At 39.4% G+C, this 14,388-nt stretch overlaps 2 protein-coding genes across 3 annotated transcripts in view; one reads left to right on the forward strand and one right to left on the reverse strand.

The window, feature by feature from the left end:
- The window catches only part of LOC123378359 (TGF-beta receptor type-2-like), a 148,159-nt gene that overhangs the window by 52,870 nt on the left and 80,901 nt on the right, over positions 1-14,388 (forward strand). The window lies entirely within an intron of this gene.
- The window catches only part of SNX4 (sorting nexin 4), a 58,008-nt gene that overhangs the window by 37,347 nt on the left and 6,273 nt on the right, over positions 1-14,388 (reverse strand). For both annotated transcript variants that reach the window (XM_045032024.1, XM_045032023.1), the window contains exon 2: positions 13,147-13,265. In XM_045032024.1, the coding sequence (XP_044887959.1) occupies positions 13,147-13,265 (119 nt within the window). The remainder of the gene's footprint in view (positions 1-13,146; positions 13,266-14,388) is intronic.

Consider the following 14,388-nt stretch of genomic DNA (forward strand, 5'->3'; position numbering starts at 1 on the left):
GATTTCCACAGGAAACAACAACAACCAAGAAGATACTCATTCATAAACATTCCAACACACAAAACTGCTGATGATTAAAAAACAAAACTGGATGAGCCCCACTTAAGCCAGAAAACACACTCAAATTGCTGACAGACGCCAAGATTTATAAAACAGAACTAAATCAAACCACAGCTTTATCCAAGAACATTGCCACAGCATCACAATCCATCTCCACTCTAAGGTCATGTCTACACTAAAAACTTAAGCAGACCTAAATTAGGTTGACTTTCATCTACCGCAGTAATTATTACGGTGGTTCATGTCCACACTACCCTCTTTCGGTCACTTGTGTGTCCTCACCAGTAGTGCTTCCACTGACCTAAGAGGGGCAGTGTGAGGAGCCTAGCTAGCCTCTGGGGCTCTCAGCTTCGCACTCTATGCCAGAAGCCTGGCTAGCTCTGGGGCTCTGCCTCCTTGTCCTCTTTCCTTGAGAGCAAGGCAGCTGCCTGGAATCTCGCCTCACCACCAGGAGCCGGGAGCCTTGGTGCAGCCGGGCTTCCAGAAGGAAGCTGGGATCTTGAGAGCAGTCCAGCTCCAAGCGGGGAGCAGGGAGCCTGGGCAACAATCCAGCTGGGAGCAGGGAAACCAGCACCGGGGGCAGCCCAGCGGGGAGGACTTTCTTGTCAATTTCACAGCTCAGGGAACAGCCAATGTAAGGAATGCGCTGTCTACATGGACCCTGCATCGCTCTAACTACACTGACACAAGCCCTATGCTTCTCATGGAAGTGGAGTTATTATGTAAGTGCCCTACTACACTGACATCAGAGGGAGTAAGGCTGTAGTGTATACACTGACATTGTAAGGTAGCTTATGTTGACCTAACTTCGACCTAACTCTGTAGTGTAGACCAGGGCTAAGAAGATGCGGCTGCCTACACAGCTGTACTCAAAGAATGTATGCATTAGCTCAGCCCCTTGTAATGCAGGTATGAAAGGCAGTGCAGCACTCAGAGTTCAGAGCAAACATTTCTCATTGCATGTAAGCTGCAAGTTATTTTTTCCTTAGGAGTGAGGAAAGAGGAATATAACTTATTTCAAGACTATTTGAATTATAACTAGTATCAATGGTATTGCTGGTGACCAGTAGGTAAAAGAATTAGACCAGTACTAAAGCAAAACAGAGAAACTGACTTACAACAAAAGAACTTTAGGGTTCATCTCTGAGCTTTTTATGGAGGAGTAACTCCCAATGGAATTCAGCAAGTAACTCCCCATTGATGACACTGGTAGGGAGTTCAGGATTGGGTCGTCTGCATTTAAACAATTTTAAGTATTTCAATATTAAAAACCTCCAGTCTGCATGTTTTTAAAGCTGAAGATCATTTAGTTTACAAACTGTGGCCTCCTCGAATGATATTGTTACAATGGCTGTAACTGTCACTTAAGCAAGACTGCCACCAACAGGATGCAACTTTATTCTAATTTGTGGTACAGAGGGAAAGAGAAAGCTTTGCTGAAGAACCATATTGAAAAAGTGCCTGGAGCCAGCAGGCCATATTTCAGTCTGTACAAAGTGGAGTAGATCAGCCACCACTCGGACTACATGGGGAATACAGATTCCTCCATTAAGTGCTGTCTTGATCTGATGGAACACTACCTCCCTGTTACAGAGGGTGGGCTATATTGTAAGAGTGTAGAACACATTTGGTCCACTCCTATTTTAATCCCTTTAAGATTTGGTTAAAAAAATTACTACTAATTAGTGATCTAGAGCAGACCCTCTCAACCATTTATGAGCATAACAATATTTACTGAACACAGTGTGTAGCACTGGGGTCGGCAACCTTTCAGAAGTGGTGTGCCGAGTCTTCATTTATTCACTCTAATTTAAGGTTTCGCGTGCCAGTAATACATTTAAACCTTTTTAGACGGTCTCTTTCTATAAGTGTATAATATATAACTAAACTATTGTTGTATGTAAAGTAAATAAGGTTTTAAAAATGTTTAAGAAACTTCATTTAAAATTAAATTAAAATGCAGAGCCCCCGGACCGGTGGCCGGGGACCCAGGCAGTGAGAGTGCCACTGAAAATCAGCTCGTGTGCCGCCTTCGGCATGCGTGCCATAGATTGCCTACCCCTGGTGTAGCATTTAATGTGGCTTTGGATTGTTATGTTTTCCTAGATCTTCCTTCTACAGTTTAAGTTTTTCCATGCAAGCAGACTTTTCATCTTCATTGAAGTACCGGGCTATTTTTAAATTATACTGTCTCTACTAACAGAAGACACATATGTTCAATCTTTTGGGAGTTAATTCATTGGGTCTCAGAGGAAACACACAGTATGAAAAAGCACGTACGTACCAGACAATGTTCTGGTATGTTTACTTCTTTAATGGATCTAGAGGTCAAAATTCTGCTAAAAGCAACCCAGCTCCCTTACAAGTTAAATACACTAAAAGAGCAAAAGTTATTAAAAACAACTTCATAATGGTACCTTATGGCCTTTAAAAAATTATGATAATCTAGGGTGAATTCCTGCAGAATATGGGCCACAGTAATTCAACCTGTGGTCAATTTTACGCTGACTGTTTCAGGTCTTCTTCACAACCTGTTTCTGAAAATTTTTAGTAGGACTGTCAATTTTTCAAATTAGACAAAAGTTACCTTAATTCTTATTTACAAATTTCTGCTTATGATAGGGGACAAGAACATTACCTGCTTCTTTTCACAGGTGGCTATTTGGGAGATAGAATGTCTTCAGGAAGTTGGGGGGGGGGGAGTTGGGGGAGAGGAGGAAGAGGGACAAAAAACTGAGCTGAACCTCAAGCTGGGAAGTGTTTCTGTTACCTGCCAACATTATTTTGTTTTATTTTCTTGACAACACTAGCCCTTTAGGAAGAGGTCCTGCCGACTGCGATGTCCTCCCACCCCTCGCTAAATCATTCCACAGGCTTACATAGCTGTAGATGATTTAGAGGATAAACCAATAGCTTTTCACCTTTGGGAAGCTATTCAGTGGTTGTTTCACTGCAACTCTTGGACAAACTCCATACCACAAAAATCACTTTTTGTGTGTATAATCCAATCTCTCAGTGCTATTTAAGACCTGAGTTTACATCTCTCACTTTCCAAATAAGTGAGGCCTCTCAAGACCAAGATCAATAGTATCAGTGAGTCAGTACTGAAAAATCTGCACACCAGCTTGCACCTTTCAAGGATGACTCTGGATAGCAGTAGTCTGCAGCTGCAAACGCTGCTAATCCCTTCCCCAAATGAACCATGAATATGCTTTTATATCATTTAAAAATGTCTCTTCTCACAGAGATACTAGAAAGTCATCCAGGCTTTGGTAATACTACATTAATAAAGGCTGCAGCTGGAATTCAGTATGGCTCTCCATCACTCCTTAAGATAAAGTTAAGGAGTTTGTCTTTCATGTCGGATTGGCCCGTAAATAATTAATAGACTAGAGAATGGTACTTCTCCCCCTTGTAAATCAGCCTTCTAAAATAATTGTTCTGTTATACCCAGTGTTGCCAACTCTCACAATTTTATCATGTAGCATAATATTTGGTGTTTTTCTTAAAACCCCAGCTTCTGCAGTCAAGAGAGTCAACCTTTCATTTAAAGAAAAGTCACTAGCCCCCATGGTTGATGAAAAGAGCCAGAAAACATGCCCCAACTGTAATCTAAAGACTCATATCAGAAGGCAAAGAAAACGTACCCAGAACTTATTATTTTAAAAACATTTCATGATTTTCAGACATGACTCATGATTTTTGAATGCCTGAAACTGGCAATACTGTACATCTTCTATTAATCAATCAGGAGGACAGTACTTTTACTTTCTTTAAAGCTTGCTTCCAAGATATCATTTAACTAATATTGAATTAAGACTCAAGACATCAAGTGGGATCACTTAGTATTACTTTACTCATGTCATATTCTACTCTTATGTTAAGGACTGCAGCCTTAACACGACAAGAGAATCGTAGAATCATAGAATAGGGACCTCAGGAGGTCATCTAGTCCAACCCCCTGCTCAAAGCAGGTCCAATCCCCAGCTAAATCATCCCAGCCAGGGTTTTGTCAAGCTGACCTCAAAAACCTCTTAGGAAGGAGATTCCACCACCTCCCTAGGTAACCCATTCCAGTGCTTCACCACCCTCCTAGTGAAAGTTTTTCCTAATATCCAACCTAAACCTCCCCCACTGCAAATTGAGACCATTACTCCTTGTTCTGTCATCTGCTACCACTGAGAACAGTCTAGCTCCATCCTCTTTGGACTCCTTCCCCCCTTTCAGGCAGTTGAAAACAGCTATCAAATCCCCCCTCATTCTTCTCTTCTGCAGACTAAATAATCCCAGTTCCCTCAGCCTCATAAGAACATAAGAACGGCTGTACCGGGTCAGACCAAAGGTCCATCTAGCCCAGTATCTGTCTACCGACAGTGTCCAATGCCAGGTGCCCCGGAGGGAGTGAACCTTACAGGCAATGATCAAGTGATCTCTCTCCTGCCATCCATCTCCATCCTCTGACGAACAGAGGCTAGGGACACCATTCTTTACCCATCCCGGCTAATAGCCATTTATGGACTTAACCACCATGAATTTATCCAGTTCTCTTTTAAATGCTGTTATAGTCCTAGCCTTCACAACCTCCTCAGGTAAGGAGTTCCACAAGTTGACTGTGCGCTGCGTGAAGAAGAACTTCCTTTTATTTGTTTTAAGCCTGCAGCCTATTAATTTCACTTGGTGACCCCTAGTTCTTGTATTATGGGAATAAGTAAATAACTTTTCCTTATCCAGTTTCTCCACATCAGTCATGATTTTATATACCTCTATTATATCCCCCCTTATTCTCCTCTTTTCCAAGCTGAAGAGTCCTAGCCTCTTTAATCTTTCCTCATATGGGACCCTCTCCAAACCTCTAATCATTTTAATTGCCCTTTTCCGAACCTTTTCCAGTGCTAGACTATCTTTTTTGAGGTGAGGAGACCACATCGGTACACAGTATTCGAGATGTGGGCGTACCATGGATTTATATAAGGGCAATAATATATTCTCAGTCTTATTCTCTATCCCCTTTTTAATGATTCCTAACATCCTGTTTGCTTTTTTGACCGCCTCTGCACACTGCATGGACATCTTTAGAGAACTATCCACGATGACTCCAAGATCTTTTTCCTGACTCATTGTAGCTAAATTAGCCCCCATCATATTGTATGTATAGTTGGGGTTATTCTTTCCAATGTGCATTACTTTACATTTATCCACATTAAATTTCATTTGCCATTTTGTTGCCCAATCACTTAGTTTTGTGAGATCTTTTTGAAGTTCTTCACAATCTGCTTTGGTCTTAACTATCTTGAGTAGTTTAGTATCATCTGCAAACTTTGCCACCTCACTGTTTACCCCTTTCTCCAGATCATTTATGAATAAACTGAATAGGATTGGTCCTAGGACTGACCCTTGAGGAACACCACTAGTCACCCCTCTCCATTCTGAGAATTGACCATTAATTCCTACCCTTTGTTCCCTGTCTTTTAACCAGTTCTCAATCCATGAAAGGACCTTCCCTTTTATCCCATGACAGCTTAATTTACGTAAGAGTACACTAAGTACACTATGTCCACCGGATCCCCCTTGTCCACAGGTTTGTTGACCCCTTCAAAGAACTCTAATAGATTAGTAAGACACGATTTCCCTTTACAGAAAACATGCTGACTATTGCTCAAGAGTTTATGTTTTCCTATGTGTCTGAATTTTATTCTTAACAATTGTTTCGACTAATTTGCCCGGTACCGACGTTCGACTTACCGGTCTGTAATTGCCAGGATCACCTCTAGAGCCTTTTTAAATATTGGCGTTACATTAGCTAACTTCCAGTCATTGGGTACCGAAGCCGATTTAAAGGACAGGTTACAAACCTTAGTTAATAGTTCCGCAACTTCACATTTGAGTTCTTTCAGAACTCTTGGGTGAATGCCATCTGGTCCCGGTGACTTGTTAATGTTGAGTTTATCAATTAATTCCAAAACCTCCTCTACTGACACTTCAATCTGTAACAGTTCCTCAGATTTGTCACCTACAAAAGCCAGCTCAGGTTTGGGAATCTCCCTAACATCCTCAGCCGTAAAGACTGAAGCAAAGAATCCATTTAGCTTTGCTGCAGTGAATAGTTAAGAGAGGAAACACCACCTCTATGGATGGAAATGGATTTCCATTTAGCTTTAGCTTTCCATTTAGCTTTGCTGCAGTGAATAGTTAAGAGAGGAAACACCACCTCTATGGATGGAAATGGATGATATGTAACTTGGAGAAATACACAGAACTGGAGAGTTTGAGTGGGATAAGACTGGGAAAGTAAGAGCGGATGCTTTTGCAGAGCTGTGATGGACAAAAACCATACAAATCTTGGATTGTGAATCTTCATCCACAGAATTGGCTTTTTCTATACAGTACTAATGAGGGACTGGAATTTTGTGGGGATGGATTTGGGAGAAGCAGACACGATGGGAAAAAGCATTTTTTAATCTTATAAAATACGTCTCCACCTGGCTGCATTATGAAGCCATAAAATGTCACCGATTACAAGAATCCGTCTCCCAAGGAACTTGTTCCAAAAGGAAGTAGAAATTCACAGAGGTACTCATTACACTTAATACCTTCATTACCATCTAATTTTTGAGGCCACATCATGAACTCCATCATAAAATGCAAGTATTGTAGACACAGCTTCAATTAAGATCATAATCACTTGTTGACATTCAATCAAACTTTTCAATTTGTTTTGGTTTTAAAAATACAATATAATGCTTGTACAATGTTCAGATAGGAAAACCATATGTTTCCCCTCGAAGTACAGTTCCAACAATACACTTTATTCATTGGCTGAACCAGCCTGCCTGGAAAAAATTAAATGACAAACATTAAAACCTTCAACTTTTACCTTCATAACTGATGTTATCATAAGTGATTAGGAGATTAGGTTACTCTAAAAGCCACATTCCTTTACCCTAATTCAAAGTGCCAATGTGAAAAATTTAGCTCATCTACTTCACGTCTTCCCATTTGCTATATAAACTAATGATCTGAAATGAGCCATTAAACAGCTCTTAATGTAATACAAAGAGAAATTACTTCATGAATCTTAAATGAGAAAGGAAGGAAACATATGAGCTTTATTTCCTTGTAAAACCAAACACCCCCTTTCGACTGTTTAAGTTACATGGTTAGGTTTTGCCTTTGATCTTTCAGCATTCACGCAATAAATGACACTGTTGCTCCACTGAAACACACCGTGTTGATTCTCTATATAGATGCTGTATATGTGTACCTGTTAGAAGAGTCACGCAGTCCTTCCTTCACTACCTCTCCAAAAATGGATCTCTATACTGGGGTCTCATGACAAACAGAATAAGAGCCATTAAGGGACAGTAATGTCAAACATCCTTTGCAAGTTATTGATCATAGTGTGCCAAAATATATTGATAAAAGGTAGTTTTGTTGACAGAAAACACTTTTGCATCCCAAGAATCACCACTTGGTAAAAAACAAAAAAAACAAAAACAAAAAAAATCAAACCAAAAAAAACCAAACCAACCAGGGTTAGCAGGGTTCATCCCCCTAAATTTCCTGAATAAGATTTTAGGACAAGGGTCAAGTCAACATATGGACTAAACCTGAACCTGTGCCTCCAGCAGTGGAAAGATATTTAGGAAAAGAAAAAATAATACACACAAACAAACTTACCATGTTTAGTTTAGTATTATCTTAGATTTAGCAGATATTCTTACTTACATCGTGAATAGTCATCCTGCCCAATGTAGAGATGTATACTTTCTTATCTTTTTTCTGTTTGGTTTTTTTTTTTTTTTAAAGTAAAGCCTGCATTCTAACATCTTTATAGGTTACATCATACCTATCTGGTCATATGCCTTCACCATGAAATCTGAACACCTAGGTCAGTGCTGACGTACTATACTGCCCTCATGGAATAATACAGAATTGTGAAACTTACTTTATGTTCCATGGAGAAGACAGAAACCCTCACAATACTCTGGAGTAAAGGAAAGGGCACTGAGGTAGGAGCCAGCAGGCTATGGATTCCAGGATCACTTCTCTCACTATCTGTATTTATATATACACACTTTAAAACCCCTTACAGTTAAGCAACGGACCCTAGGGGGAGGCAAGTATTATTTCTCCCATTTTACAAATAATTTAGCTGAGAGTTTACAAGATCATTTCTACCAGAACTAGAAACAAAACTTGGGTCAAAGCCATGCTGCCCCACTGGCTTTCCTTCTGAACGCAACAAACTAAGGTACTTAGCTATCCTGTCTAACTACTACACCATGCTCTTCCCAGACGCAAGACTAGAATCCGGGACTCCTGATAACATTCTACCACCATAGCAAATAGTCAGGTATGTGTTTCAGTACTTCTCCCTCTACTGGCTAGTCTACATGAAGGCTAAAACTTTATACTTTAGCTCCGTATGTCTTAGGTTCAAACCCTGCCAACAGCCCAAATGACAGTATCTTTATTGTTGCACGTGATAGAAATTCTCTTTTTCCAGTTTTCTTTTTAAGACAAACTGGATTTAAAAAGAGAACCACTCTTGAACAGATTCCATGGTTAAAAGCCATTTAGTTTGTCAGTTGTGGCCCACCTGTGTTCCACGCTGCCACATTTCATTCATCTGTCTCACATTTCAGTTGTTTCTACCAGACACTAGCAGGTTTGAAAGCTGCCAAAGAGAGCTGCCATCAAACAAAATCACTTGCATCAGCATTTTCAGATGGGTACCTAAAACACTTATTTAAATTAAAAGTTGTCTGATTTTTCAGAGGTGCTGAATACCTGCATTTCCTCCTGCATGAAGCAGGAGTTGCAGGTGCTCAGCATCTCTGAAAATCAGGCAACTATTATTTAGGTGCCTGACTTTTAGGCACCCATGTTCACCCTAGCTTCTCTCCCTCATTTGTACAATGTGGATGGCATTTACCTATTTCTCTCAAGGGGGTACTGCAAAGACTGATGTATGTTTATCAAGTGCTTTGAAGAGAACAAGTGCTCTGACAGTGATTTTGTGGAAGCTGTGATGTGGATACGCTTTCTCAAGACTTAGAAAATAGAAAACAGAAGAAAAAAGTTTTATCCATAAGATCTATTGAGTCAATGCTAACAATGTAAACCAAGAATTTAAATAAAATGGGATCCCTTTGGGAAGTCCGACATCTGAGATGTGCTGGACTTTTGCAGCCTACAGTGCTGCAATGTGTTGTCAGAGAAAGAAATCCACACCAAGTTTTCTAATGGTCACTGATAAACAACAGATCAATAAGGAAATCCCATCAGATGATGGTGTGGGTAAAACTTTAAAATGCACTGCATACATCCTTTTCCTAAAGGAAGATGGAGATACTATCACTTGCATTTTGAAACAAACCAGTTAGTGGGTTTCACTGACTCCCAGGGATAGTTCGAAACACATTAGGTCTTCTCACAGCTCAGTTTGTACGTGTGCCCAGCTTGGTACATTTCCAATAGCCACATACTTATCTTCCATTACCAAGGCACATTCATAAGAACAGCCATACCAGGTCAGACCAAAAGTCCATCTAGCCCAGTATCTTGTCTTCCGACAGTGGCCAATGCCAGGTGCCCAGAGGGAATGAACAGAACAGGTAATCAGCAAGTGATCCATCCCTTGTCACCCATTCCCAGCTTCTGGCAAACAGAAGCTAGGGACACCATCCCTTCCCATTCTGTCTAATAGCCATTGATGGACCTATCCTCCATGAATTTACCTCGTTCTTTTTTGAACCCTGTTATAGTCTTGGCCTTCACAACATCCTCTGGCAGAGAGTTCCACAGGTTGACTATGCATTGTGTGAAAAAATACTTCTTGTTTGTTTTAAACCTGTTCCCTATTAATTTCATTTGGTGACCCCTAGTTCTTGTGTTTGAGAATGAGTAAACAGCACTTCCTTATTTACTTTCTCTACACCAGCCATGATTTTATAGACCTCAATCATATCCCCCCTTAGTTGTCTCTTTTCCAAGCTGAAAAGTCCCAGTCTTATTAATCTCTCCTCATATGGAAGCTGTTCTATACACCTAATAATTTTTGTTGCCCTTTTCTGAATCTTTTCCAATTCCAATATATATTTTTTGAGATGGGGCGACCACATCTGCATGCAGTATTCAAGATGTGGGCGTATCAGGAATTGATATAGAGGTAATATGATATTTTCTGTCTTATCTATCCCTCTCTTAATGAGTCCCAACATTTTATTAACTTTTTTGACTGCCGAGGAGCATTCAAGTTTAGTTCACTCTTAGTTATTTGTACAATTTGACTTAAAAAAAATATTTAAAACCTGGACAGTGGAAGCCTTGGAACCCATGAATAATGGTAAATATAATGCAACTGTTACTGAATGTTCTTCTTTCATACTACTGTGAACTGAATTTTATTCCTTAGCTACAGAACATCAAAATATCCTATTATCTTCAGGCATATTGTGAAGCCCACTCAAATTTACAAGCTCAGTATGATGCAAGTTTAATAGTCTGCAACTACATCTGTACTGGGAAGCCAGCACTCCTTGCAAACAGAATGGGACAAATCCACATTTTCAGTATTTGTCTGACAACTGTGTAATTAGCCTTTGTAGTTGCTGACCACTGAATAAGAATCTGAGCGGTAGCAAGCAAGCAAGACCAATGAGAGGCATCTCTGGCACTGGGAAAGAGCTGTGCAAGCAAAAATGATGGGAACTGGAGAAGGCATCAGCATGGTTTAGGGCTGGATAGAGAGACTAGAGTTGTGCTAACAAATGATTTTCCAGTTTGGCCGAACCAGAAAAAAAAATTGTTTCAGGTCAAACAAAACATTTCATTCAAAACCAAAATATTTCATTTGAAGGCTTTTCCTTTATAAAACTGAAGGAAAAATCAGTCTGAAAAGAAAAAGATCAAAATGTTTATTCTGAAATTATTGAAACAGAATGTTTCTTTTTTTTCAGAATTGTTTTGGTATTTTCAGCCACAACAATTCGTGAATTTGACATTATTTGCAAAATATTTTGGTCAAACTTAAATATGCATTTTTTGGCAAAAAAAAAGTGTTACCTGAAAATTTTGCCCAGCTCTAACAGAGGCACACCAGAGTGCGCTTCATATCACAGCTAGCTACTAGACCTATTCAGATTTTGCCCTTCCCTAGCTGTCAAATACAAATACTGGCAAAATGGTATTTTTGGTAAACGAAAGATTCATTACATCCCTAACTTTAAGATAGGATTTTTTTTCTTTAAAATGTACTATGGTTTTATAAAGGCACATGTAACCAACTACCCAAACTACAGTGGTGGGAAATATGTATGTTACACCCATAAATACAAATAAAGCAGGAATTTCTCTCCTGGAGCTTCTCTTTTAAGAAGTTAAACTTCCAAAGTGAGAGAGAACCTCATGTACTCTATTAGCATATAGAGGCATGATGCACAAAAAAAAAAAAAAAAAAGAAGATGTCATGACCTATTCTTAGAATTCAGCATAATATATAACAAAGGTATTTCTGCATGAGTATGTTGTAGCGTTACAGTATCAACAATCAGTGTGAAATAAATTATCCTACAAAGGAATGTTTGAAAGCCATTACAAATTAAAGAGCCACTTAACTACTTAACAACTGGGTGCCTCATATCATGGGAAATGTCACTTATGTTGCAATTTAAATTCCTCAGGATATATTAATTTTGTATCTATGTAAAAGATTATTAAAACTTTGTTAGTTTCACAAAGTTCTGTGTAGACTTCACGTTTCCAGATTTACTCATAAAATATACATACATATACATATATATGCTACTGATGTCAATGGCAACAGGTACAGGACCCTATCTAGGGCCGGACTGTGAACCTTTTACTTTTTTTAATAGCAGCAATCTCCACAAGCTATCCCATTGATGGGACCACTTAGGGAATAAAGTGCTTTCCAAAGTGAGTAAAGGTATCAAAGTGGCTCTTCGACAGGTGGAAATCTATCTTGTGAAAAAGTCTGACCTGTTTTTATTTACACTTGTTCACTACTGTTTGAACATTTACAATTGCAAGCAATCTTCATTGCATAGACAGAAATGTATTTGCCATATTTGCATTACGTAGACAGTTAATAGCACCTGATTTGAAAAACCATTTAAGCAACAAAAACAATTGCTAATTAAAAAAAAAAACAACAAAAGTATGCCCAAATTGGTACTTGGTAAGAGAAGTAGGTTAATTAAATGCTTACTTTAAAATGCCCCTCAAAGAGGAAAACGTTAATTTGATTTCATCAGTACCATTTAAAAAAAAAAATAGATAAATTTAGCATACAGCTAAATGCTATGAGTTTTGACTTAACTAGCACAATTCAAAATATGAGATCCCTTTGCTTTCCTGTATGCCAAATAAGTCATTATTTTCAGCCACAACGTACATTCTGACCAAGCACATTTCACCCTGAGACTCAAGCATGCATCAAGGAAGGTTGTTGTTTAACACAGTGTTAAAAAATCTTCCAGATGCACCTTCCAAAAAACACAGGATGAACAGTTACCTACAATATGGATTAGAGCTGCTCATCCAGAGGGCATGTCTACACTAGTGGTTGGATCAACGGGCAGCGATCGATCCAGTGGGGGGTCGTTTTATCGTGTCTAGTATAAACACGATAAATCGACCACCGACTGCTCTAGCATCGACTCCAGTACTCCACCTCAATGATAAGCGCAAGGGGAATCGACGGGACATACCGAGTGAAAACACCACGGTAAGTCAATCTAAGTATGTTGACTTCAGCTACGTTATTCACGTAGCTGAAGTTGCATAACTAAGATCGATCTCCCTCCAGAGTGTAAACCAGCCCAGAGTTCCTCTACCCCTTTGTCACCTCCCACATTTTCACATAAAAAGTTGTACTATTTCCTACATAAATAGATATTGTATAATTGAAAGTAGAAACTAACCCAGTTCTCTCACTGTAACTGCACTTGGACTCTAAATAGGCGTTTTAAAGAAATAATGTACAATCAGAAGCTATTCTACCTTTTAAAAAAAAAATAGCTCATCTACTAACCTACATTCACCTTAGTTCTTATTACCCACCTTGTCTCAATGAGGTAAGCAGTGTAGGTTTCTTGCATGTTCATGGCATTTCTTCCAGTCCGTTTTTCTGCTTCCGAGACAGTGATCTCTATTTTCTTTGATAAACAATCTTCCATCATCTTAGAAGAAAAGTTACAAGGGTCACACAAGTCATTTGAGAAAGAAATATGCATCAATTCCTTCCTCCTTCCCCTCCCCGCCATCCCACTTTATTAGCTTTTCCCAATGTAACGCCGAGAATTATTTTATTATTTATCTTGCAGCAGCACTTAGAAGCCCCAGGCATAGATCAGATCCTCACTGTGCTAGCACTGTACAAACACAGAACGAAAAGACAGTTCCTGTCCCAAAGAGCTTACAAGAGACAACAGGTGGATACAGACAGATGGGGAAGCACAAGAAAAACCGCAAGAATATTAGTCAGTATAAGTGGCAGGCAGCAATCTCAGTACATCAGCTGTCTGACCACCGTCAAGTTGTTGTAGGCTTTATGGTAAAGGAGCATTTTAAGGAAGGATTTGAATAAGGTCAATAAGATAGCTTTGCACATGCTTACAGGGAACTCCTCCCATGCATGAGAGGCAGGATGGACAAAAGCATAAAGGTGCTTATTGTAAATTTAACAAGTGGATGATGAAAGTTGGCATCAATGGTAGAGTGGAGGCAGGAGGCAACATCTCGATAGCATATGGTAGGCTGTGAATGGCCTTGAAAATGAAAACCAATTTATGTTTGATGTGATGCAGAAAAGGGAGCGAGTGAAGGGATGCAAAGAGAGGGGTGATCTGATCAAAGCAATGAGAGATGAAAGTGATTTTTTGCAGCAGTACTGTGAATGGATCTGTGTGGGGAGGGACTGCATTTGGTGCTCTACAGGAACTAACCTCTCCTCTACTCTAAAATGTAATCCAGCAGCTCCTAATTTTTCCAGTGAAAGGTTCATGTCATAAGCAACCTTAGAAACTACAGAAAACCTCAGCTCTCATGTAGAAAGAAATGTATGCACATATAAAGGACACCTTCATCTACTGGAAGTTGCAACAGGTGTCAACAGAAAACAGATTTACCATACATACAAATGCCTTTTTCTTTAGTGGGGGTTCTTCTAAAAAATGGTTTTATCACTGAGCTTTTGGAGAAGAAGAAAGTTTAATTTCTACAGTATGAACAACCAGAGTTAGACAATACAGCAATAAAAACCAATGGCGGCTGGCCTAAACTTGCACTCCCTTTGGAGCTAGC

The sequence above is a fragment of the Mauremys mutica genome, chromosome 10 (assembly GCF_020497125.1).
Source record: "Mauremys mutica isolate MM-2020 ecotype Southern chromosome 10, ASM2049712v1, whole genome shotgun sequence".
In the NCBI taxonomy this organism is placed as follows: domain Eukaryota; kingdom Metazoa; phylum Chordata; order Testudines; family Geoemydidae; genus Mauremys; species Mauremys mutica.